The sequence below is a fragment of the Grammomys surdaster genome, unplaced genomic scaffold (genome assembly GCF_004785775.1).
Source record: "Grammomys surdaster isolate TR1022 unplaced genomic scaffold, NIH_TR_1.0 198, whole genome shotgun sequence".
Taxonomy (NCBI): domain Eukaryota; kingdom Metazoa; phylum Chordata; class Mammalia; order Rodentia; family Muridae; genus Grammomys; species Grammomys surdaster.
Genome location: NW_021604643.1, coordinates 3,312,038 through 3,339,564, shown reverse-complemented (window position 1 = coordinate 3,339,564; position 27,527 = coordinate 3,312,038). Strand labels below are relative to the sequence as shown.

General features: G+C 41.4%; 1 protein-coding gene across 1 annotated transcript in view; it reads left to right on the top strand.

The window, feature by feature from the left end:
* Positions 1–27,527, top strand: part of Prune2 (prune homolog 2 with BCH domain) — a 193,327-nt gene that overhangs the window by 142,418 nt on the left and 23,382 nt on the right. The window contains exons 6-9 of the mRNA XM_028770093.1: positions 1,596–1,675; positions 10,159–10,359; positions 22,434–22,607; positions 25,161–25,169. Of these exons, the coding sequence (XP_028625926.1) occupies positions 1,596–1,675; positions 10,159–10,359; positions 22,434–22,607; positions 25,161–25,169 (464 nt within the window). The remainder of the gene's footprint in view (positions 1–1,595; positions 1,676–10,158; positions 10,360–22,433; positions 22,608–25,160; positions 25,170–27,527) is intronic.

Sequence of the window (27,527 nt, the reverse complement as noted above, 5' to 3'; positions counted from 1 at the left end):
CTAGGTTTCGGTCTATGATTGCTTGGCCATGCTTCATTTGAGCTTGTGGTGAGGCAGAATATCATGGCAGCAGTGAGTTACAGAGCATAGCTATGTCAGCCACGAAACAGGGACCTGAGGCAGTGTCCCAATAGTCTTTTCAATGTTATTTCCAATGACAAACCTTCCTTCTACTAGGCCTGTCCTCCTAAAGATTCTGTACCTTCTAGGAGTGCTATAGCCTGAAAACCAAACCTTTAGCACTTGGACTTTTGGGTATGTTTAAAACTTCCTGGTGCTGTGTTTTAGAAGGGTCTGAGGAGATGCTGGGGAAGACCTAGGCAACAATAGAGCTACATGGAGCACTATGCATTGGTTCAACTGCATCCTTCTATCTCCACAAGGAAGAGGTTAAGGGTTCTGGTCCACTATATTCTCAGAGCATAGTAGACCATCAATGCATATTTGTCCAGTAAACAGAGCCAGTCTCCTTATTACCAGAGGTTGAGAATCTTTTTCGTCACTTCAGTGCTTTGTCAATGACCAGTGGACTTAGCCTGACTCCTTGAGAAGTTAACGTTCCCATTGTTTGGTAGATCCAGACTGGCATAGAGAAAAGGCTCATTAATAAGGGACCAGACATAAATTTAGAAAATAGAAAGGTGGCATATATCAACTTGGATTTGTCCCTAAATCTGAAAATTTACCATAAGGGATTAAAATGTCATGGAAGCCAACAAGAAAGGTACAAGACCTTGATAGGTGAGCATTCACTGAACAAAGTCCAGAGAATAAAACTAAAGGAATAAAAATTTATGGTCTACAATCACCAGCTTCCTAGAAGAACATACACATTTGTCAAGTTCTCTGTTTTCCCAGTGTCCTTGGCCTTTGTTTTGCAGAGGAAGGTGACACAGGGACTGGCATCATCTCTGAGCAGAGACAGGAGAATCACCTTCACTAACACATATGGACAGAGAACCTTTCAACATCAGGGAGAGAAAGAATATTGGTCCCTGACTTCTCATTGCTTTGCCTTTCATTAACTGAGCAAGATAGGTTGTATATCCCTAATTTATAAGCTTAAAACGTGAGGCTGGTGGAGTATCATGCCCTTGGCCCATGTGACTGAGGTATTAGGCCCACATTTATAGGAGGAGAATGGGGTCGATAATGGGGATCTGTCTACTCTAAAGCACATCTGTTGCATTTCATGTTGAAAAAAAATGTTTAATATCCCTTGCAATGAATTTACCTCTTTGCACTTTGTCTTTCTGAAGTCTTACTTGGTTTGTATTTGCTTGTGAGAGCTGGGAGAAGTGACCGTTGTACACAGCCAAACCTCTGTTCAGGGGTCAATGACATTTGTGGTTCTCATTCACAGACTGCATGGGGGACCACATAACACTGGGTTCCACTCACATACTCGCCTTATTTCAAGTCAATTGAAATGTTTATCTTCTATTCTCTGTCTATTCATTTTAAAGAAAATAAAACATGCAAGTGTGTCTGTGTGTGTGTGTGTCTGTGTGTGTGTATGTCTGCCTGTGTGCCTGTGTGCCTGTGCGCCTGTGTGTGAATGTGTGTTTAAAGTTCTTCCTCTTGCTTCTTTTCAGACCTCCATCAGAGGATGAAGGAATGGATATCCCCTTCGAGGAGGGAGTGCTGAGTCCCAGTGCTCCAGACATGAGGCCCGGTGAGAGAAACATCTGCTCATTTTACTTAAGGCCTTCTCTGTGCAGACATTATTATTCAGTGAGAGGACCACTTCCCATGCATCTGCTTGTGATGTCAGTGACAAAAGTAAAGAGAGGGAGAAAATGTGTGAGAGAAAGGTGTCAGGCCCGGGTTGGTTAATTTCAGAGTTGACTTAAATATCCGTGCTTACAGTGATGAACCCCATCAAGTGGTCTCCTGGGCCTGTCCTTATCTGCCGGCGTTTGCCGTTCCTATAATTGGCTATTATATATAACAATACCAAATTACAGACTATGTCTGTGCTCAGTAACTGATACATAGTTATATGGGAGATTAATACAGGAAGTAGTTTAACAAAAATGCTCTGTGTCCTAACTGTAAAAAGTCAAACTAGAGCTGAAAGTGTATTTCAGTGGTATGCTATTGATCTAGCGTACACAGTGCCTAGTTTGAAATTCAGCAACACACACACACACACACACACACACATTACCTTATTTTATAAGGGTTTAAACTTAAGGAAAAAAGGGAATTATAAACCAAAAGGAGTTAGAAATTTCCAGTTATAACCTACATGGCTCTCACTTTATATTAAAGCTTCTCCCTTGTACTGCACCAAGGCCAAAGTCAGACCAAAATCCTGAGCATGGCATCATTAGCTTAGCCTAATGAAATAAAAAGGAAGAACACAATGTGGTTTGTGTGCTGTTGAAGTAAAGTATTCTTCAAAATCCAAGTCATGTGACCTTTTTAAAAGGGGTTGGTACTGAGTTTCAAGTCCAGCACCTTGTATTTAATAGACAAAAGCTTTATAAGTAAGCCATATACCAACACATTTCTTAAAAAATAAGCCAATAGTAACCACTGTATGTCTCTACAACTCTTCAAGAGTCACAGTATAACTTTAAATATTAAAATCATTAAGGCTATGATTAGTGGCAGCTAACTACATACGCTATTTAAATTAATTAAAAAAAACAAAAGTTTTAAATTTTATTTTTCAATAACAGTAGTATCATTCTAAATTCTTAATAGCCATATGTAGAAAACAATCAGTACAAAATTTCTTTCGGCTATAATTGCTCTGAGGATTTCTGTTACATACAGAGTGCTTTTTCCAAATGTTTCAAGGGAAATACTTTGCCAGTGGTATGTTAAGACATTCCATGGTGCACAGTGCGAGAGATGGCCTATGTGGAAACACAGCACTGAGATACTACAACAAAGGAACAGTGACGCTGTTTAGGACAAGGACAGAATTTCAGGGCATACACATGCCTTCTTAATGCTTTGTGCCAGGGAAGCCCATTACTTTGAGTGAGGCTAGGACACATTTCTCCTACCATATACTGTCACACAGGACAAGCACTCCTGTGACCAAACATGTCAGAGTATTCATACAGATACAGCTGGATATCCTATGGTTTGTTTCAGGGCTGACACATCTGCCTAGATGGTCTTACTTCCCACAGGTTAAAGTCTCAGTCCCACAAGAGAGTTCCCACTTAGCCACCAACTACAGGCTCAGGCTAGACCTGTATATTCTGACCAACTGGCTACAAATTAGAGTGTCCACAGCTCCCTCCATCCTCAGGCTTAATAAATGACTCACAGAACTCATGGAGACATGTCACTGTTTCCTACTCACTTAATACAGAGAGTGAATTAGGCCACAAATAACTGTGCAGATTGTAAGATGCACAGGATGGGTGCTGATCAATTCAAACTTTGAAACTGTAAGTGTGGCCCTGAGAGCTGCAATTCTGGAGTTTCCCAAAGTTTCAAATGCCTCTGGAGGAGGATCAAACATGTCTCCTGTGTCTAGAGAAGGCCCAGTCTCTCATTTGAGGAAAAATAAGGGCCAGAGATTGCATCTGTAGACCCACTGACTTCGGTTAAGTGGAATCTAGTAACTGCCAAGTTACTATTTCCCATCAGTCCTAAGCTAACCAGGGGCCTTTAAGGTCATGATAGAGAAACAGGGCTTGGGTGAACACCATCCACAGTGATGAGTGTTTTGTGGTTGACTTACGTAAGACACACATACCCATCTTAGAACTGAAGAATGTTTCCTTTCTGAGGCAGGTAAAGTTCTTAGGTTGATAGGAATGATTAATGATGATAATCGTGTCACATGCAAATGTAAAATGTGTTTAGGACAATGAAGAATTTGGTTTCAGGCCTACTGGGGAAGAACAGAGGAGTTTGGTTTAGGTGAAAATCCTTTCATCTGGAGGCTTACAAGCCAATCAGCCTGAGTTTGAGAGGGCCATGACATCAGTAGCCTGCTCCTTGGATATGTAAGGCAGTTAATTTATGAGTACCTTTCTCAGTCTGGGAATGTTGTTTAACTAAGTACTTAACTATTTTCTGAAGACCCACTAAGAATGTAGAATTCAACCAACTGTTGGCTGTGTCTGTCAGAATTTTGGAAGAATGTTTGCTTAGAACTGCTCTGACAATCATCAATTGGCAAGTGAAGCCACCAGTCAGGTACTGGGAGCAAACTTCAGGGTAATGTTTGAGCATCTGTTTGGTCTTTAGCACTTAATCATGAGAAATCTCCACTAAAGTCATTCCAAGGTCCAAATGCAAAACATTCCTTAGCCATGTCTTCTTCAAGTAAGTAAACTAATTGATACAATTCCTCAAAGCTAAGCTGATGTATTTTCATTGAAAGTTCAGATTGTTGAGCAATTCTACTTGAGGAACATAAAAATGAAAAAAAAATGCATATACCTCAACACGGAAATTCTTCAGTAATAGCAGGCAGTCCAGCTTTCGTTTGATGCACATGTGTAAACATTTTAACATCATATTCCACATGGATTTTTAAAAAGTCATTGTATCAGATAGGGTCCGTAGTGGTTTGAACAGATTTGGTCCCCATAAACTCACATGTTCAAATTCGCTTGACCTAGGGAGTGGCACTATTAGGAGGTGTGGTCTTGTTAGAATAGGTGTGGCCTTGTTGAAGGAAGTATGTCACTGTGGAGGTGGGCTTTGAGACCCTTCTCCTAGCTGCCTGGAGGACAGTCTTTTAGTTGCCTTTGGTAGCTCCTCCAGCCTCATGCCTCATGCCTACCTGGACACTGCCATGTGATTCTGCCGTGTTTCCTGCCTTGATAATGGTCTGAACCACTGAACCTGTAACCAGCCCCAATTAAATGGTTTCCTTTATAAGATTAGCCTTGGTCATGTGTCTCTTCACAGTAATGGAAACCCTAGCTAAGACAGTGATTTCTTCTTTGGGGACAGAAAGAATTGAGACTTGAACCTGGGGTCTCATGCATACTAGGCAAGTACTATGCCACTGAGCTACATCCCTCAACCTCTCCAGTCAGGTTTTCAAGGATGCTCAAATTTTATATCCTAAAATGGAAGCTTGGAGAAGAGTCAGCAGCAGGAAAAGAGCACACTCAAGAGAGTATTCTTCTTATTTAAATTGCTTGGTTTTATAACTTTGTACAAATTGAGTACACAGGAACCTCATTCTGTAACATCCAAAGAACGTCAAAGGGGTACAGGCTAGTTTCAAACCATTGTGGGGCATTTTAAGCTATCAAGTCAGGAATCTGCATGATGAGGGCCCAGGGCTTAGCCATAAGAGATACTGCATTTCCAGAATGCTGGTTGCTCAGTGTCCTTCTTAGGATAGCAGCTCCCCATAGGGAACCATGCTAGTTTGCTTTCTGTTGCTGTGATAAACACCATGAGCAAAAACAACTGGAGGAGGAAAGGGTTGGTTTGACTTACACTTTCAGGTCACATGCAACCCATCATTAAGGAAAGTCAGGGCAGAGGCTCAAGCCTAACTGAAGGAGACACCATGGGGTATGCTGCTTTACCGGCTTGCTGCATAGGCCTTTGCTCAAATAGCTTTTTTTAATATAGCTCAAGAATCCCTGCTTAGGAAAGGTACATCTGACAGTGAGCTGAGCCCTCCTACATCAATTAGCAATAAGAAAGTACTACACAGGCCCACCCACAAGTTTGATTCAGATAATCTCACAATTTAGACTCCCTCAAATAACAGGCTGTGTCAAACTGAAATTCTATTCCTTGTTAACACGATGCTCAAACACATTACATTAAACCACACCCTCTCTTTTATTGTTTATTCCAAGATCTCACATTAATACCTTCATATAAAATATAGTACAGCTTAAAAGTCCAGTCATTAACATATTCAACACTTTAAAAATCCAATGTCTTACTTAAGTCTAAAGTCTTTTAACTGCCCCCCCCCCTTTAAAAGTTATATCTATTCTAATTCTGAGAGAGAGGGACCAAAGTGTAATGACAATCAAATCAAAGTAAAACCAAAACCCAACAATTTGAAAAGGGTCAGTGTCCAACATCTGGAACTCACTTGTTCATGATCTTCTGGGCTCCAAAGGGCTTGAGAAGTCTCACATCTCAGGCTTTCCCATCTGTCAGTCACATAGCTTGTCTTGTAGCTCCTGCTCCACTCCACACCAGCCGCTGTCCTTAGCAGACATCCCACAGTCCAGGCAACTGTAATATTCTGTGTTCTTACTGTAACTGAGGCTTCACCTTCACCAATGGCTTTCCCTAATCTCTCTTAGGGACTCTGACCCTGCCACACAGTGTCAATCCTCAGCCGCTCTCCAGGAACCTCTTTCTGCCTTCAAAATCAATACCATGTAGGAGACTCATTTATTTCCAGGTCCCCTCTGGACCACAGATTCTGAGTGCTGATTACTTTCTAAAAGAATTCACTTCTGTGATGGTAGTCTCCTTGGTGCCAGGTTCTGGAAGGCTTTAGAAGTTGGAAAAAGCCATTGGTTGCTGTAAGCAGAACTTAAGGGAAAGGTTCTACTAGGAGCCTGGAAGACAGTAGTACTGAGACTAATGGGGAATGCCGGGAGCCTCCAGGCCCTGAGAGGGTAGTGGCAGGGGCACAACAGTAGGACTCTGGTGATGGCTTTAAAGTCTGAGGGTATCAGGGCTTTCTGGCTCTCTGACCTGTACTAAAATGCTGATGATAACTTTTTAAAAAGTCCTAAAAACATCTTCTGAGGGTAAAAGACTGCAGGCTTTAGTAATTAACACCTGTAGCCTAACAGCAGAGGATTAGGCAATGTGGCCTTTGTTCTATCTCAGCAGGAACTTCTGGGCTCTAATTTATGCCTGCTAGTCTGAGGTTGCAGGAAGAAAAAGACACTTAGAGAAGTTTATTACTAAGTGTAAAAAGTTTCCTATGAAAGCTATCTAAGGGGAAAAGTGGAAAGGTCCTAAGTGGGGAAAAGGAAAAAATTCTAAGGGAAAAAATTCTAGGCAGGGAAAAAGGAAAGGAAGGGATGAACGATGACCCTCTTTGTCTTCAGTACTTATACATCTTTCAGAATACATGGTCACATGTTACAAAGTTCATCACAAGTTCACACCAAAAATCAAATCATAAATTGAAATAGAAGTTTACTACAGAGAATGTTTATATGCATATCCATTAGGAGTAATTATCTGGCTAAACATCCATCACCTGTCTAGCTTCACAGGTTCCTTGAAGGTTTAAAATGATAACTAAGAAATTAGTGAAGTTTTGAATAGGTAAACCCAAGCAATATTTTATCTTCTGTCCCAGCACCTATTATAAATCGTGAGTTCCCTATTAGTGACCTTTGGTTAATTGTTTTACAACCTCTTGGAATGTTCACTGAGTAGGAGAAATTCTGGTTACTATAGTTACATATGTCTAATAATAATAGGAAAAGCATATTAACAGCAGGATTCTTTCCTAAAATAAGTTCCTTACAGCCTTGCTGAATAAGGACTCACTTGTCACAGATTATATAATAACTCAAGGCAAGCCATTTCAGGATGATCACCAGCTAATTATTAGCTTGTCCCATTATGGCTCCTGACAGGGGAGAGTGGAGGCCTGACTCAGGAGGATTCAGAGGGGGAAAAGGGGACCTTATTAGCAACTGGGCTAGAGACCATTTGTGCACTGTTTTGGAGAATAATCCAGCTGACTTCTGCCCATGTTATAAGAATCTTCATGAGGATAAATTAAGGAGTAATAAACTAATTTATTTGATGGAAGAAATGTTTTAAAAACACAACATTGAGTATGTGACATTGTTACTTACTGATTATTTTTGTGCAGATCTACAGTGAATAAAAGCAAGTTGGGAAAAAAAAGGAACAATATTTCTTTCAAGATTATGTGTGGAAGAGTCTTTATTTACTAAAGAGATTAGAGCTATTAAGGAGAGGCTTCCTGCCTCGAACAATAGAAAGGCTACCTTTAGGGCAAGACCTCACTTCTGGTGCCAACTTCTGTATTGGCTTTTATTGTTGTTGTTCCTGCTGTGATAAAATAGTATGACTAACTCAAGAAAGAGTTTCTTTTGGCTTACAGTTCCAGGGGCCCCATGTTCACAGTGGTGGGGAAGGCATGACAGTAGGAACAGGAAACTGAGCAATCACACCTCAGCTGCACACAGGAAGGAGAGTGAGCCATGAGCCAAGGCTTCCAGCCTCCAAGTCTCACCTCCAGTGATGTTCTTCTTCCAGCAAGGCTGCACCTTCTAAAGATTTTCTAATCTCCTGCAAACAGAACCAATCCAAGTGCTCAAATACATGACCCAGTTGCTGGGTACTTCTTATTCAAACCATAACAGTAACTAAACATCAAAGTTACCTTCCAGAAGCTGGAGAGATAGCTCAGCTGTTATGAGGACTGGGTACTCTTCCAGAGGACCTGGGTTCAATTGCCAGCACCCACAAAGCAACCCACAACCATCTGTAACTCTTGTTCCAAGTGATCCAAGGTCCTCTTCTGGCCTTCAAGAATATTGCACAAACCTGATACACATACATATGGGCAAAATATACACATAATATAAAATAAATAAATATTAAAGAGAGAGAAAGACAGAGAGAGAAGGAAGGAAGAAGAGAAAGGAAGGAAAGAGAAAGGAAGGAAGGAGGAAGGGAGAAAGGAAGAAAGTAAGTAAGTAAGTAGGTAAGTTAGTTTCTTTTTGCAGAATCCAAATTTCTACCACATGAGTTGCCTGTCCTAGACATCTAGTTGACAGATTTTCTTCCAAAGCATCAGGCAACAAGGGACAAATAAACTTTTGTAACCTTAACCAAAGATATAGGAGGTTTGGACACTGAAGAAATTCACACAATCTAAAGTTACTGGGAGTTGATAAAAAACAAAAACAAACAAAAACCAAAACAACAACAAGAAAAACCAAAGACACCTATAAGCATGTTATGCCCCTTGTGGCAGCATTGAAGGTACATCTCATCTCTGACAACACTGTAACACCAATCAACCCCAAATCAGAAACTATAAAAGCACAGTAGCTTTCTTTGAGACTTTGGAAATGGCATGTTTGGTAAACAAGAATTTAGAGTGCTCCAGAAAAGCTCAGATGGTGCAGGGGTATTGGAAGGAGGAAGCTGCAGTTAATGGACACTCTGAACACTACATGAAAAATAAGAGGGTTGGCATAAGAAAGTTGCCATCACATCAGCGTGCCTACCAGTAGACCATACATGACAGATGGCTAGATCTAAGTCCAACAGAAACACTTCTCTGCCATTTTATGACAGTTGAGCCTACATTCACTCAAGGATGTTAGGGGTATTTTCAGACTTGGCTCAATGTAAAAGTTCATATTCCTGTACCCAGTTCATTTTCTTGAACAGCATGATAACAGGTGAACACCGCACTATGCCATTGACTCCATCTTAATATGAACTTTAAATGTTGCTCTTTTCATGATTTTAACCTTCATTCATAGGAATAAAGTGTACCAGAACCATATGTGCTTAACTGTTTTTTCTTATTCAGTATACTCCATAAAATTCAGCATAATAGATAGCACAATGGTTTCTGAAACTTGAACAGTGAAACAAAACAAGCAAACAAGCAAAGGTTTCTATTCATATAGCAGTATCAGGTTCTGTTTTCTTATGGCCAGGGACGATGTGCTGAACGGAATCCAATACTGAGGGATTTTTTTTCCCAGAAAAGGGTCCAGGAGTGGGGGGGGGTTGAGAGATGGCTCAGCCATTAAAATGCCTGCTGCTTTCCAGAGAACTGGAGTACAAGTCCCAGCACTTGTGTTGGGTGATTGATAACTACCTGTAGCTCCAGCTGCAAGGAGGTCTGATGTCCTGTTCTGGTACTTGCATACGTGTGGCGTACACACACACACATGCACATAAACTTAAAAAAAAAAAACTTTAGAAAGAAAAAAAAGCATCCAAATGGCTCACACCCATATCCTAACACTGTGGGTTGAGGTTGCATGTGAAAGACCAGCCTGGGCTATATAACAAGTACCTACCTGTCTTATAACAAAACAAGGAGGAAAGGACATAGGAATAAATGGGGGCAGGATTCAAATGTCTTATCAGGGCTTTTCCCCTTGGGTCCCAGGTCCATTCCTGAGAGCCATGTGTATGAACTAATATGGCTATGGTTTTCTTCTTTAGAACCTCCCAATTCTCTGGATCTCAATGGCAGTCACCCTAGAAGGATCAAGCTTACTGCCCCAAATATCAACCTCTCTCTGGACCAAAGTGAAGGATCTATTCTCTCTGATGATAACCTAGACAGTCCAGATGAGATTGATATCAATGTGGATGAACTCGATACCCCTGATGAAGCAGATTCTTTTGAATACACTGGCCACGGTAAGTTTCCTAGATAATGAGACCTATGTTATGTAAATAAATGACTGTCTAGGCAATATTACAAACAACTCTTTCATTGTTGTCCAGGTGGCTATTCTCTGTGACTCTAGAAGCTTCTGTTGGAATCTCGCCCCAGGGTGTACATGATTGTCAGTTTAGAGTGTGATACAGTAGATACAGTTCCCAGAGGTTACTTATTGGTAACTGTTACCCTTTGGTGAAATTTCTACCCTATGCTATGTGTAGGAAAACTGAGGTTGTGTGTACAAAGAAAGGGACTTGAATCTGGGATGCAAAGCTTGAAGAATTTACCAATCCCTTTATACAAACTTTTGCTGTCTAGAATGCTCACCCTCCTCAGACCCCTCAAACCCTGACTAGACATGTCTAGTTTCATCTCTTTACAGATGCCACCTCTTCAATTAGCCTTCTGTGATTTGTACTGTCCCCAGTGTTCCCCACCTATGTACTCCCAGCCCTTCATACCAATGCCAGGATTCCTTTATTTTCTACAATTCCTTTGTTGAAACTGTGTTTAATGATTTGCTTGCTTGTCTGAGATGTTTACTGGATTCTCACCCCCCCACACATTCCCCTACTCTGCTAGGATGCATGCTTTCTCAGGGCAGAGACTTCTGCTGTCTTTTCATACAGAAGGAAGGAAGAATGGGTAAAGACAAGAAAGGCAAAGAGAAGTCGCCACATTTAGGACTGACAGTCATGGTGGGAGTGCTAGTCTCCTGTAATCGTTTCTCTTGCTTGGTGACATTTGGCTTGTTCAGAAGTACAGTTGAATACAAAGCATTTTCACCATAAAGCACCATTGCCATCCCAGTTCCTCTTAAAGCTAGGTGGTTTCTCTGAAATTTGAACTGAAAACCAAAGTGAAAGACTTTCAGCCACAATTCCACCCCGTGCAGAAAAAAAATAAAAACTTCTGGTCTTAAAAAGAAGCACTATTTTATTAAAGGACACCCAGGCTTTTTGTAGACAGGAAATCCCATTCGTAGAAAAATATAATTGAGAAATTCATCAAATTAAATGGTTAATTCAGCCCAATGTCATTGAGCCACAGGGACAGCATCCGCAGCCAGTGTGGATTTACAGAGTGTAAGTAGATACAGGACTACTCCAAGGCTTTCTATTTGTTGCTGTGCTTTTGTCCTAGTCATGGTTTTCTATAGGTTTCCGCATGCATGTGGTCTGTGGTGGATACAGACACCAGTAGCTAAGGATGTCTGCATCCTTTATGTGTGCTCTGCATTTGTATAGAATCCACATACATCCTCCATACACTTTAGACCATGTCTACATTAGTCATAGTACATAATATGATATAAATCCACATTTGAGGAAATAATGAGAATGAAAAGTTTCTGTGCACATTCAGTACAGATGTAATTTCTCCCCCAAGTAGTTTTCTTTCTGAAGTTGGTTGAATCTACTGATGTTGGTAGATGAGTGTAATAATCTGAAATTTGATCCGATAGTTAAAAATATACAAATATAAAGTAAAACGATATCCTGAATTCATTTTTTTCTCTGCCACCTCAATCTTCCCAATATACTCCACCTACTCCATCTGCTCTCACCCCCTCCTTCTATTCCAGCTGTCCCCTGCTCTTCTAGCTCTTCTTGCTAATCTACTGACTTGAATTGAAGACAGCTATAGCTGGTTCCTCCCTCCCCTTGCCTTTTGCTTCACTGTCTCTGTGGAGAGCTTTGTCACACCACATCTGAGCGTTTTATTTATAAATAGTAAATCTGTCAAGCAAAGTGGTGGTGCCTGAGCTAGCTGGTAATTAAAGCTGCCACTTGCTGACATGGCTCTTTTATTTAGTTGATATCGTCAGTTGAAAGAGGCAATTTAATGACCTCAGTTATTCTAGGTCTTAAAGTCACAGAGTCAGATTTTAGTGTATTCTGAACTCTAAAAATTCACTTTGATTTCAAACAAAAGGTGCATAGACAAACATGATTACAAACAAATAAATAAGCAAGACCAAACTACCAAAAACAGAGTTTGCGTGAATAGCTATATTCTGTAGAGCAGACATGGATAACTACTGCATGGGAAGACTGGAATATAAATACATTTAAGACCTAGTGTATGGAATAAGTCCTTAAAGCTTCCTGTCTTGGGAATTTTCAGGTAAGCCTGGTGAATCTGGCATATACATTCTAAAGGAAAATGTTTATTATTCATTCATCCTGGTTAGGGATTTTCTTTTCTTTTCTTTTCTTTTTTTTTTAAAGGCAAGGTTAAGTGATAAGATTCCAGGTGAGAGCTCCCAGCCTGACTATCAAATACTTTCAAGTATAGTTTTTCAAAAGTGGTCATAATTTGTTTTACCAAATGGGCAGTTTTGTGATGTTTATTTTATAGGATATATCCCAAGTATTTTAGAGATAATTCCTATAAGCCTCATGTTTTCTCTGTAAAACAGACTGTTTTTTCTCACAGTAGATGAAAACACAGAGACAGGTGGAAGTTACAAGAGCTGCCTAAAGCTATACAGCTGTAAGGAGCCGCAATAGTGTTTGTAGTGGTTTGAATTAAAAATGGCCTCCAGAGGCTCATAGGGAGTGGCACTATTAGAAGGTGTGGCCTTTGGGGGTAGGCGTGGCTTTGTTTGTGGAAGTGTGTCCTTGTAGGAATGGGCTTTGGAGTCTCAGAAACTCAGGCCAGGCCCAGTGGTTCACTTGCTCTTCCTGCTTCCTACTGATCCAAATGTAGAATTCCCAGCTACCACACCAGCACCATGTCTACCTGTGTGCTGCCATGCTTCCCTCCATAATGATACTGGACTAAACCTCTGAATGCATAAGCCAGCCCCAGTTCAATGTTGTTCTTCATGGTGTCTCTTCACAGCAATAGAAACCATAACTAAGACAGCATTCAAAACAAGCCTTGTGTGGGCCTCTTGCTCATTCTGCTTTCCTGTCTCAGTATGATAAGTAAGGGATGGGGTGGGGTGGGATCTTTTACTAAATTGAGCCTGCATACAGAAAACAAGATGTGAAAGTTCATGTTCATATGTTTGCTTCTGTAGGCCACATTTTTGTTTTGAAAATCTGTCCTTTATAGCCTCCAGGATTTTTCCCACAAGTCCTTTTTTTATTTAGTAGCTAATGACCAAATGCTTTTTCAGGGTATTTGCCTAACACTGCCAATTTTCTTATGGAAAAACAATTTTAATTTCTCCATTGAAAGACCCCAGTTTCTTCCCTTCCAATCAGTTTTCCTTTATAGCAGTGCCCAAACAGAAATATAATTACAGCTTGACTTTTTGCCAATGAAATCAGAGCTACAGAGATAGTGAGGGGCTTGGAGTTTTGTCATTCACATGAAGATTAATTCTGATTTCGCTTTCAGTGCATCATGATACTAACCCTAGAAACAAAATACTCCAAGGTCAAGGGGGAAACGATGACTTCATTCTATTTCCCAAACCAATCACGACATGATTTTTCTCACAATTCAAAGCTCAGGTGTGATAAAGGCTGTGTGGGAAGGATGTGGGAAGATGGCAAAGAATTTGACTTTTGTGTTTCTGATAAGAACATCAGAGGGAATGTGGCTGTGCTTTTAGACTGCCAGGGTTCCCAAGTGATGTTTGGTGACCCTGTGCAAGCAGCTTTTCTAACACTGAGGACAGCATTCTGGCTGACAGGCATGCCAGTATTATCTCAGTCCTAGCCACACCTTTTACATTCCTACTGGTGTTCTTCCTTGTTTCCAGCACCAACAGGCAGCCAGCTTTATAAAAGCAAATCCTGTTTCCACACTTGGCATTCAAGTGATGACGTTAGGCTCATGTGTCTGAAAAGATTTTTTTTTTAATTTTTGTACACTGAAGTTTTTTTTGAAGATTTATTTTTATCATATTTTTAAATCATCCGTCTCTCTGTGTGTATATGTGTGAATATGTGTGAGGAGGTGTCAATGACATCCAAAAGGCCCAAGACAGATCATCTGGAGACCTAACACTGAGGGTCCTGAACACTGAGCTTGGGTCTTCTCTGTGAGATCAGTATGTACTCTTAACTGGCCAATCATCTCTCTAGTCCCTACACTGAACTTTTATACCCAAATTGACTACCTGTCTGTTATTTATCACCAAGGGGATTTTAACCATTTAAGGTGTGTACTGGATGTCTTTGCTAAAACCAGACAGCATCAGGCGCCATGCCTTCTGAGAGCTTTCCTGACACCCATGCAAGGTCCAGATGTAGAAGGCTGGCCAGCTTTCACAGATGTGTGCCCCTATAGGTAGGCCGCGCTTGACCCTGTTGTGGTCACTGTAGCACAGAACATTCAAGAACATATGTTACATCATCTCAGACAGCCAGCAGGGAGCATTCGGGTTGGCTTCTCCCTTATCTGTGGTGCTCTACTTGTCTCCAACCCCTTCGAGGGGAAGGATTATCAGTGAGGAAAAAAAAAAACTTCCTAGTGACCAGGAGAGGACCGTAGTGAGGAGTGATTTAGGGGACAGTTAGTGAGTACAGAACATATCTATGATATGTTCTGGGAAATAAAGGCAGAGGGTTTTAAAAGGTAACAGAATTATTAAAAACAGGAAAGTGTGGCTAACTGGGGGTACTGAGTAGAGCATCTTTACTGCCCACTAGCTTGTGTTGTTGACAGAACATGGACACCTGACGAGTCCGTAAAGTGCTCTGAAGATTTTTCTTCTTCTTCCTTTCCTTTCTCCCTCCCTTCTCCTTTCTTCCTTCCTTCCTCCCTTTTTTGCCCTATCCTGTTCTCCATCTGTCTCCTTTTCTTTTTCTTCCTCTTTCCTCTCCCTTCTTCCTCCCCCATTCTTCCCCTGCCATCCCCATGCTTACTAATCATTCTGTGCTGGACCATACCCCCAGCCTTCCTCCTGTTTCTTAAGTGATTCTTCTTTTCTTCCAATGTATGTCCATGAGAAAGGAAGTAGATGGAATCACCACAATGTAATAGTTCCCAAATTGTGAAGCATTAGGACTAACACCTCAAAAACAATCACATGAAATGTGCATGTGGTGTGTATGTGTGTATGTTTATGTATGTGCCTATATGTGCATATATGTTTTTGTTTGTGCTGTGTGCACCTATACAGGTGTGCATGTGTATGTTTGTGCATGTGTGTGTATGTGCCTATGTGTGTGCCTGTGTATTTGTGCATGTGTCTATGTTTGCATGTACATGCTTTTAAGATAGAAGGATCCTTTCTTACTGTCTTCATTTGCTTTCTATAGCTTCAGTAAGACCATGACCTTGGTAAAGACCACGCCTGTGGGGAGGAAAGGGTTTACTTGATCTTACAGCTCACAGTTCTTCACTGTAGGAAGTCAAGGCAGGAACTCAAGGAAGAAACCCAAAGGTTTGGGGACCTGAAGGAGAGGCCATGCTGGACTGCCTGCTTACTGGCTTATTCTCCATCACTTGGTCAGTTTCTCCTCTTATAAGAACCAGGACCACCTTCCCAGGGGTGGCACTTCCCACAGTGAGCTGAGTCCTCCTCCTATGTCAATCATCGATCAAGCAAATACCCTACGTATCTGCCAACAAGCTATCTGATGGATGCATCTTCTCAGCTGAGGTCTGTTCTTCCCAAACTTAACCCCAGCTTGTGCCAAGTTGACAAAAACTAGCTAGAACACTTACTAAGATACTGTAATCAATAAACACATAGGAAAAGTTATCAAAAGCAAAATTGAAATTTCTTTCTAGTAATAAATATGCAGCATGGCTGTACATTGTAAAGCTAAGTACAAGGAAAGGCAGTAATTGCAGTACTTGTCAGAGTACTGAGTAGGGATCTCTACCAGATCAGTGAGGGCCACAGGGAGAGGATTAGCAGTCACCTTCACGTGAGTGAGACAAATAGAAACAGCAACGAGCATTGTAAAGTTCTCGCCCTTTTTAATTATTAAAGTAACATCCATCTTAAATTGTCAAGGATTAAAAATTATGTCAGTCTGTGGTGTTTTAAAAACAGGAGGAAACAGACCCTTACATATTTTAGTATGGTGTCGTCAAGGATGAGAATATCCATGTAACCTAAATGCTCTACACCCAGTGACACAGGCGAGATGCTGTTCCTAGAAAATTACCAGCCATATGAGCTCAAATGATGTAATACTCCTATGCAAAGCAAATTCTTTAAAAGAAAAAACACCAAAATACGATAAAATTAACTATTTTATCATGTAATTGATAAACTAAGAGACTTTAAGAAAGCAAAATACTTGAGAGCTAGTTCTAAATCGAGCAGGGTTATAATTGGACAGGATCAATTGTCAGACAGAGGAGTTCTAATGCTCGTTTTTAAAGAATAAGTGTGACACTGAGGAGAGGTGGCCTTTTCAAGAACTTCTTTTTTATAGTTTTAAGTGTTACTTTTTTTTTTCAACTAATAAACTATGTTTATAGGGCTCTTAGGTTAACATCCAAATTGCATGTCAAGCATCTAGTTCCCTCCCTCCTCCTCCCCCACCCTCACTACTTCCCTCACCACCTTCACTTGCATCTGTAACAATAACAGCCTCCCCTGAAAACGGATCATTCTCTGCTAGAGTACCAAGTTTACATTAAGGCCCACTCCTGAAGCTGAACATTCTGTGGGTTTAGACAAAGTGGAAAGTGACCTGCATTTATCCTTCCTTCCCCTGTGTTGTGTGATAGTATTCCTCTGGAGACATCAGCAAACATTTACTCACCCCAGTCAGGGAACCAACAACAGAGCAAAGCAAGGATGTCATCAAAGTTCAACTCAGGAAAACAATGAATTTTATTGGGGTTACTTATAGGAGTATGGTTGAGGGGTGACTTATAGGAGCAGAAATGACTCAGCCAACAGTGATCACCAAAAGCCCACTTAGCATCCTGTACAGCCTGCAGAGTGCTCCATAGGTAGAGCATGTCTGTCTCAGGCAGATGGGTTGCTCTGGGCTGGTCTCTGCCTCTTCCAGGTAACTCATGTTGTCTAAGAGTGTTCTGAGTAGCCTAGCTTATCTGGCTTTCGATGGTCCTTACAGTTTATATGTGCCAGGGAAGGGCCTTGTGCAATAACAGACAGTTTCAGGGACTTCCTGAAGCCTTTGGATTATTTACTTTGCAAGTTAAGGGGCTTCCCTGCTGGCTAAAATGCTTCACCTCCCTTAGAACATCTTGTCTGAATTAGCTTCCCTTAGACTGAGGGTTTCTTATGGCAGAAAATTGCCACACAGAACGATCTAACCCTTGGCTGCCAAGGGTTATTGTCTCTCCAACTTTGCCCTTTACAGAGTGTGGTATAGGTAGAATCACACAATAAGTTGCCTTTCAGATAGATATTCTTCTCTTATGCATTTATGATGCCTTCACATCTGGAAGATTCATTTCTTTTCAGTCCTCAGTGATATCCCAGTGTGTGCAAGTGACACTGAATTCCCAGTGTGCGCATGTGACACTTTGTTTTTCTGTCACCAATTAACAGGCATCTTGGTTGCTTTCAAGTTTTGGCAAGTATGAATGAAGCTACTATAAACATACATGTGGAGATTTTTACCTGGAAATACTCTTCCAGTTGGCTAATTACAAAGGAGTTGGACTGTAGGAATAAAGTTATTTATAAGAAACTTTCAAACTGTCTTCCAAAGTTACTGGAATATTTCCATCCCCATGAAAGTCCCTGATACACCACATTTTCACTAGTTTGGTGCTTGTCATGGTTTTGGACTCTGGCCTTTCTAATAGCAGTGTCCATAGTAATAGTTTACTATTGTGTTATCTTAAAATGCTCTAATGATGAATGATGCCATACATATTTTCTTCTTTTTTTTTTTAAAGATTTATTTATTTATTATATATGAATACACTGTAGCTGTCTTCAGACACACCAGAAGAGGGCATCAGATCTCATTACAGATGGTTGTGAGCCACCATGTGGTTGCTGGGATTTGAACTCAGGACCTCTGGAAGTGCAGTCAGTGCTCTTAACCACTGAGCCATCTCTCCAGCCCCATACATATTTTCTTATGATGCCTTGGTATCTTTATCTTCATTGGTAAGGTGCTGTGTGCTCAGTTCCTTTGCCTCTGTGTGAATGTGTAGATGCATGCACATATGTGCATGTGTCTATGTGTTGTGTTGCTAGGAACTAAACACAGGACCTTGTACATAACAGGAAAACACTCCACTACTAGATTACAGTGCTAGCACCATTTTACTGCTTAGTTGGTAATCAAATTATTCATCTTGGTATTGTTAAGTCTTAAGCACTTTTGTATATTTTTGAATAATAATCATTTACCAGATTTGTATTCTATAAATTTATTCTCCTAGTCTGTAGCTCCCTTCTTAGTCTCTTGGTACTGTCTTAAACAGAGCTTGTTTTCAACTTTAACACCGTCTAGTTTTTCAATTACTTATTTCATGAATTTAAAGTCATCAATTTCAGACCCAGGCCTGGTGGCTCATACCTACAGGCCCAGGCTGATTGTGCTCATGAGTTCTAGACCAGCCCAGGTAGCATGGCAACCCCTATTAAAACAAACTAATAAATGAATACCATTTTTATGCCAAGGTCAACTAGATTTTCTCTTAAGTTGTCTTTTATAGTTTTATAGCTTTATAGTTTGAGCATTTTACATTAAGTGTATGATTCAATTTGAGCTAATTTGTGAGCAGATGCAGGTTTCAGTCTATATGTTCTATACATATTATGTATATATCATATATGATATGTATATATATATACATATATACGTATATGTGTGTATATATATATATATATATATATATATATATATATATATATATATAAAACACTCCCCAGTATCACCCCTCAGAGATAACCAGGAACAAACTAGAGCAGGTTAGAATACCAAAAATACATCTTTGTCTATATATATGTACACATACATATACACAAGCACGTATATGTTTCATTTTATTTATTTATTTATTTATTTTGTGGGTATGTGTTTATGTACGTGTGAATATGGTAGATGTGTATTTGCACACAGGTGTGTGCACTATGAATGGAGTGGTCAGAGGAAGGCACTGGGTGTCCTCCTCCATATCTTGCTGCCCTTTTCCTTTTAGGCAGAGTATCTCCCTGAACCCAGAACTCAGATTTTTTGGCATGTCTAGAAGCCAACATAGACACTCCTGTGTCTTCTCCCATCAGTGCAAAGGATAGAGATGCATTGGACCACCTGGGGCTTGTTACTGGTGTAGTGGGATCTGAACTCTGGTCCTCATGCTCATACAGCAAGCACTCATAACAAGAGCCGCCTCTTCAGCTATATATACACTGTGGTGGTTTCAATATGTATGGCCCCCATAGATTCATGTGTTTGAATGCTTAGTCATAGAGAATGGCACTATTAGGAGGTATGGCCTTGTTGGAGAAAGTACGTCATTGTGGAGGTGGATCTTGAGGTTATACATGCTCAAGCTATGCTCAGTGTGGCAGAGTGTCTCCTTCTGTTGCCTGTGGATAAAGATGTAGAACTCTCAACTTGTTCAGCACCATGTCTGTTTGCATACTCCCTCGCTTCCCACCATGATGATAATTGACTAAACTTTTGAAACTGTAAGCCAGACCCAGTTAAACATTTTCTTTTACAAGCGTTACCTTGGTTATGGTGCCTCTTCATGGCAATGGAAATCCTAAGACATACATCTTCTTACTTGTAGATGTCCAGGAGTCCCAGTACCATATCTTTGTTCATGGTATGCCATGGCTTTTTGCCAAAATAATTTCACTGTGTTTATGTGCATGCATTTTAGTTTAATAAATCGAATAAAGGCTAGAAGAAAGAAAAGAAAGAAAGAAAAAAATAACCCCCCCAAACACAACAAATCATGTGAAAAAAAACAGATGAATAAGAATACATACGCGCAACATACCTTCCCCCATCATCCCACAGAGATCACCATGAACAAATTAGAGCAAGCTAGAGTACCAAACACACTGTAGGAAGTCTGGTCGGTTGTGAGTTCACCAAAGTTTAGATGCATGGTGAGTTCATGAAGGGTTTGGTTGGTGGTGGGTTTCCTAAGTCAGTGGTGGACGTACGTCTACATGGGCATCAGAAGACATATCATACCTGACCCCAGAGTTCTTGCGTACTGGGGAGAAGATGAGAAATACAGAACCTGAGAGAGCTAGCATTAGTAGCTGAGTTTCGCACCTCAAGTAGAAAGGAAGAAATACCAGACAAATGAAGGTGACGTGGTGCTCCATTAGAAGTCATGGATTCTGCCATCCATCCTTGACAAGCTACCGAGTGCTCCTAGGAACATGTGGATCCAGACTGAGCAAGGGCTCTGTGGGTGGTATGGCTGTTGGTGTTGGCAAAAGAAGGCAAGGGCGAAGGCGGGCTTCCCAGCTGAGCTTCAGTTTCCAATACTGAGTAATTAGGTACTGGTGTATATTTAGTGACTGCCAAATCTTCTAGGATGCAATGCTATGTTGTGGGTCCTTATAGGCTATCTCTAGTTCCAGGAGCTTGCTCAAGTTTTCCTGATTTTGCCCACTTACCTTCCCAGAGATTGAGTGTTCTGAGTAGGTTTCTAAGCTAACTGTCGGACATGTCAATGGAAGTATTAAAGGTGGCTCAGACAAAGTTTCATAGCCCAAGGTATCCATAGCCTCTTCACACTGAGAGTCGCTCTCAAGGTATGTCAGTAGCTTAGGAGAATTTACGGAGCACACTATCGACTGTATTTGCTGTTAGCTTTGTTACCAGTTTCTGGTAGCATTGGTGTAATGTTTAATACCTGGTGCTGTACCCAGTGCCAGTGGACAGGAAGCACAGTCCTGCTGTTACTGTCATTATGCTACAGGAAGATTGAGACAGAACAGTGTAATTTAAATGGTCTTTTTCCACTGTGTAAAAATACGAAAGGTGATATACCAGAATTATAGGAAAGAATGTAAATAATCTTTCCCTTCAGATCATTTAAAGCTATGAAGACTACCCTTTGTTAAACTCTACCAGTACTTCTAGTAAAAGTAGCGTACTGGTTGGTTTTGTGTGTCAACTTGACACAAGGTGGCGTTATCACAAAGAAAGGAGCCTCCCTTGAGGAAATGCCTCAATGAGCTCCATCTGTAAGGCATTTTCTCAATTAGTGATCAGGGGTAGGAGAGCCTATTATGGGTGGTGCTATCCCTGGGCTGGTAGTCCTGGGTTCTATAAGAAAGCAAGCTGAGCAAGCCAGGGGAAGCAAGCCAGTAAGTACCATCCCTCCATGGCCTCTGCATCAGCTTCTGCTTCTTGACCTGCTTGAGTTCTAGTCCTGATTTCCTTTGGTGATGAATAGCAGTGTGGAAGTGGAAGCTGAGTAAACCCCTTTCTCCTCAACTTGCTTCTTGGTCATGATGTTTAGTGCAGGAATAGAAACTAACTGACTAAGACAAATAGTTAGGAGTTGCAGCTTATTTTTTAATAAACAATATGATTATTTTGAATGTGTAAGAATAAACTTATTACCAAAGAATACTCACTGGAATTTTTGCTGTTCTTGTTGCTTTGTGAACCTTTTCAGTCTGCAAAGTTGCTTGTTTCTCATTTACTGTACAATCTTTACTGTAGCATATTTTGAAACAATCAATGCATGGGGAGTGTTACCAGACTTCATTATAAGTATATGTCCTAGCTTCACAACAGGACAGTGGCTTGGTCCCTCTCCTAAGAGACTTACAAAAGAGGTATGAGACTGGTAACATCATCAAGTAAAGGCATTCAAACAGTCCAAGCAATTGAGGGAGAAGGCCCGAGGAAGCCAAAGGAATCTTGGCCTGATATCACTCAACCAAAAAGACCTATAGGGTTTACTCATTATGAGCAAGAATGAGCTGGTAACAGAACTCTAACCTCAACTGTTCCTACTTCAGCATGGCCTTAGGAAATGATTTGGTTCTCCAATCAGTCCATAAGGTAGGTGTTGTGTGGTCAGGCTGCTGCCTGCCCCTAAGAAAACTGTGTGTGATATGCAGCTCCAGTAGGCAGCTCCACAAGGAGGTGTCTTACAGTCCAGTCTCTTGTCTACTTTTCCTGTGAAGTCCTGCTCTGTGCTTCGCTTCTAGAAGATGCGATGGCCAACAAAAGCTCTGGTCCAGAGTCAGAGTCTATTCCAGAATATACGGCTGAAGAGGAGCGAGAAGACAATCGGCTGTGGAGGACGGTGGTAATTGGAGAGCAGGAGCAACGGATTGACATGAAGGTCATTGAACCCTACAGGAGAGTCATTTCCCACGGAGGTACTCAACCTGTTCGTCCAGGGAAACGGGAGGAGCAAGCCCTAGTCTTCATTGGGAAACAAATGTGGGGTTCAACTGAATTCTCAGCATATAGAATCCCATGGGCATTATAAGACTTCAGCCCTAGAGGGGCTTCCTATCCTCTTCAGAGGTCCCAACTCATCCTTTTAGACTCAGGCTTAGTTACTTCCCTTACCAAAAGTTTGTTTTTCTATGAACCACATTAAATTTGGAACAGACAAAAGCTAACCACAGTCAAAACCTCCATTTTGGCAAGGGACCCAGGAGACGGTATGTTTTGTATTTCCAGTGTTTTACGTGGGGGCTCTGGGCACCTATGTGGCTTTGATCAATTGGAGACTCCGAAAAAAAAAAAAAGTCAGATGAGCACAGACATTGCATTGAATGTTGTTGACTTCAGAAAACATCAGTGGCTGTTTGGTTTGTCCTCTGCATGTGTCCCTGTCCTGTCATCTTGAGGCATCTCCCTAACTACCTAGCCATCCATGAATATATGCCAGTTCACAAGGCAGCCGTTGCTGTCAGTGTCCTCTCTACCTTAATGAGAACTAGGAAATTCACTTTGGAAGTGCATTAAGTGTTTACTTTTCCGTGCTGGCGGCTGAAGCCGGGGTTTCGCATATGCTAGGTAAAGGCTCCACTACTGAGGTGTAGCCTCAGCCCTTTTTGATACTGCACCAAATTAAGAGAATTCGATTTCTAAGGAGCACACAGATATCTTAGGCAGCCATCCCTCCCACAATGCATCTCTCACCTTCCTTTCCATGCACCACTACCTCTCATGAGCACCAAGGCCATCCAATGAAACTGACTGACTGAGAGACAAGGATGCCATTAGGAGCCTTTGACCCAGCCTTTATTTCCTGTCTTACTGTATGATCTGGAATGACAGTGTGGCGCTGTGATGGCTGCTGTAGGCAGGGGTAGGACCCTGTGAGGGGAATCTCTCCCATAGCCCTTTGGAACGGTGCTGAGCAAAGCTTGCTGAGAGAGGCCAAGGACTGTAGAGTTGACCCCTTGCTGGGTTAAGAAGCAGAATCAGAGCCCTCCTTCAGTGTTCACAGAAGTCTTTGCTTCAAAGTGCTCCTCTGGTATTTTTGGTTTGTTTACTTTGGGGAAGTAAAAAAAACTAACAAACATACAAACAAATAAGCCTCACAAAAGTTGACTACAAAATGGTTGACTGGGCTTTCTCTAAAATGCATGGAAAATATAGAAAAGTCTGCCAGAGTAAATCAAAGTCACACAGAGATGAGGCCTGGACATGATCTCCCTTAGCTCTTTGTCTTAGAGTCCAATGTCATGGAAAGGCTGGCCCACAGTTCTGATGTCACTATAAGGCCAGACTACCTCTTGATACCTTAGTGGAGTCACCTATTTGTCTTTTCAAGCTCAGTCAAATCAAGTGGGTTGGGTGTCCTGGTGTCCAAGTTGTTGGAATCAGGCCAGAGTGGTCACCAGGAGCACACTTGGTAGTGAAGACTGTCTGCCTGCCACGGTCTCTTTAAAGTCCATCTGTGACTGGAGGGGAACCTGTTTGCTGAGTTCCATCCCTGCCACCTCCTCCCCTTGGCACTTGCTCCTGTCCACAGTGATTTGTGTGCACTCGCTTTTTGTCTGAGTTACTGTCAGTTTGTGTTGAAGAGAAGGCTACCTTTCCTTTCCCAGGCTCTGCCTCAGTCTCTTCCAGGCACCCAGCTGCATGAATATGCCTCTGTCTGTACCCTCTGGCCCTTTATCAAGAAGCTACCTCTTCCTACATGCTGGGCAGCTTTTGTGCTCTAGGTAAAATTCACTCAGATGTTACTTCTGAATTTGACAAAGCTTAGTCTTCCATTTTGGAAACCCACACCACTCTCCTGGACTCTGTGATAACACAGCATCTTAGCAGCCAACCAAGCTTCTCTGCCTGGCTTCTGGGGAACATGTCAAAACAGACATGTAAACACCAGTCTTGCTGCTGAGCTCTCTCCACATTTGCTCTGAAGATATTTCCTGTCAGCCCTAAGAGAAACTTCTGGTAGGACAGTGTTCAGCACAGGAAACTGCAAGGTGGGAGCAACTGAGGGCTTAAAGAAACTGTCCCACAGTCAGATGCTGCCCAGGGTTCATAGCTGTGTTTATAATTCACTCTTCAGATTTGGTAACCATGGCATGAGCACCCTGTGCACAGTTCAGGGTCTTTGACCTTGGTACATCTCCTAACCTTCTCTGGCCTCAGCTACTCTGTCTGCTGAAAGAGGCAGATTGTGATACCAGTGTTCACAACCTATGGTCCCATGAGTAACATTCTTGCCATCTATTTAACACTCACCACCACTAGATAAAAGCAAAATGCATGACAAATGGTTTTACATAGCCTATGTCATAGGGTCATGTGGAAGCCAGAACAAATATATATCTCTATATATATAAACTTAGAGCTGAGAATTGAGAATAACGTCACTGAATAACCAAGAGCCATCATACTGAAGGACGTTAACAAGGGGTCTCCTTTCTTCTTCTCTTTTTACTTCTCTTATTTCACTCTAGGAGACTCAGGTAACCTTCTCTGCAGTGTTGCTGGACAAACCATCCTGGAAAGCATGAGCAGAAGCATTGCTGGCTGGTGTGTGTGTATGTGTGTGTTCTGTTGCACCCGTGACATCTTTCCTTCTCTCTCCATTCCATTTGCTGGCCAGCAAACTTGTGTCACATCTCTTTCATACCTCTTGGGTCACCTCAGGTAAGGTCTGCCATCACTGCTCCGTAGGGCCTCAGGAGGCTCCATGGTGGAGTTGCTGGCACCCAACCTATCCCCAGCTGCCACCAGAACATGAATCTTACATCCATTTCTTGTTTATGAGAACAGAGTCTGACAAGTAAATATTTAAACAACCAAGTTCCAATCCAGACCTGTGATTCCAGCTACTTGGGAGTCTAAAACAGGAAGATTCTAAATGTAAGGCACTTTCCTATGATATAGAGCAATTGGAGGCCAATCTTGGCAACTTACTGAGACACTGACTCAAAGTGAATGTAAAAATAAGATTGAAGATGAGGCACAACAGTAGAACATTTCCACAGCCTGTGTTTGGACTTAGGTGCAATTCTCAGTACAAACAGGCAGACAAACCAAATTTCATATGAATTATGTCGTTACCAACAGGCAACTTTACGTGAGCTGTGGCATTATTTGGGGTAGAAGATGAGGGGTTAGCTCGTCCCTGAAAGCATCTGTACAGAAGACTACAGAGTAAAGTTCCTCACTCTAGTTACTGCTCTTACTCCATTAATTTTAATTTAATTTAATTTAAAATTGAGATAGGAACTAGCTATATGGCTCAGGGCAGCCTTGAACTAATAATCTTCCTGCTGTGATTATCTTCCCAAGTGCTATGATTGCCAGCACATGCTACCATGTCTCACTGATGAGCAGTTGTTTTTCCAGCATGCCCAAAGCCTTACTTCAAAGATATCAATTCACAACTTAGGGGACAACCTTTCCCATGAGAATCCTCTTCCTCTGTTGCCAACCTTGCATCACCCCCTCCCCTTATTTTCTTCCCTTTCATTTTGTCCCATTTCTTCTTACAGCTTCTCTACCCCAAGTGCCTAGAGTCACTTTAATTTGTAAATTCAGCAACTTTTGCCCAAAGCTAATGGCTCACTTGGACAGCAGCCCCCCTGTGTACTCCTTTGTTAGATGATGCAGGGATTGCAATGCCACTGAATTCTGGGCACACATAACATTTCTTAGGAATTCTCCAGAAGCAGAAAAGCTCACAGAATAGCCCCAATCTCAATGAGTTGACCCCTGTGGCTGATAGCTATGTTTGGAAAGATGTGTTCATGCTTGTTCTCCCAGTGGGACTGTGGCGTCAACTCTTTTGTGTCAGACATTTACGTTCTCCTGTGCTGTCTGGACTGTGTGTCTTCATGTTAGCTCACTTCAGCATCCCTTACACATTTCCACTAATTTGTGAGTCCTCGGAAGTAAATCTGAAACAGGAACTCCTCTCATAAAATATATGTCTCTAGATTTTCTTCACATTAACACTTTAAGAAGGAGCTGGTAAATAACTACATACTGGTAATCATAGACTTGAAGCAGCAAGTCCAGAGGGAGGCTGAGGGGATGCTGTCTCACAAATGTGCTACACCAGATGTAATATCGATGTAGGTAGCATCTTATAAGATTTGTGACAAAAAAGACAAGACCCTGTACAACACCCTAAATTAGTCACGCTTAGAAGCCCACAACTGGATGCATTTTAGTTCACTTTACTCCTGCTTTGTTGGTGGTAGAGTGATAATCAGTATCTCTGTAAGGGACATCAAGGGAAAGCCATCCCAATCTACCATCAACATTTATCTGCTATGTCATTGCCAGAGCCATAGCCACAGCTCTGAAAGGAAAGTGAAATGCACTTGAGTTCTGGGAGAACAGGATCATGCCTTTTGTCCTGCCCTGCTCAAAGCTTCAAAAACATCCCTATGTAATGACTACAAAGTTGGAACCATATAATGTAAACTACTACGAGTATGTAGATGAGAATATTTAATGGGCTGGTGAGATGGCTAAGCAGGTAAGGGTTCTGACTGCCTGGTGACATGTGTTTCATGCCCAGAATTCCTATGGTAGAAGGAGAAAACTGACCCCTATAAGTTGTTCTCTGACTTCCACAGGTAGGTCAGGGAATGTGTTTGTACATAATTCACACTCAAACACCAGATAGATGGATAGATAGGTAGATGATAGATAGATAGATAGATAGATAGATAGATAGATAGATAGATAGATAGACAGATAGATAGATATAGATAGACAGACATGTTTGTACACTCATCACACTCAAACACCAGATAGATAGATAGATAGATAGATAGATAGATAGATAGATAGATAGATAGATAGAT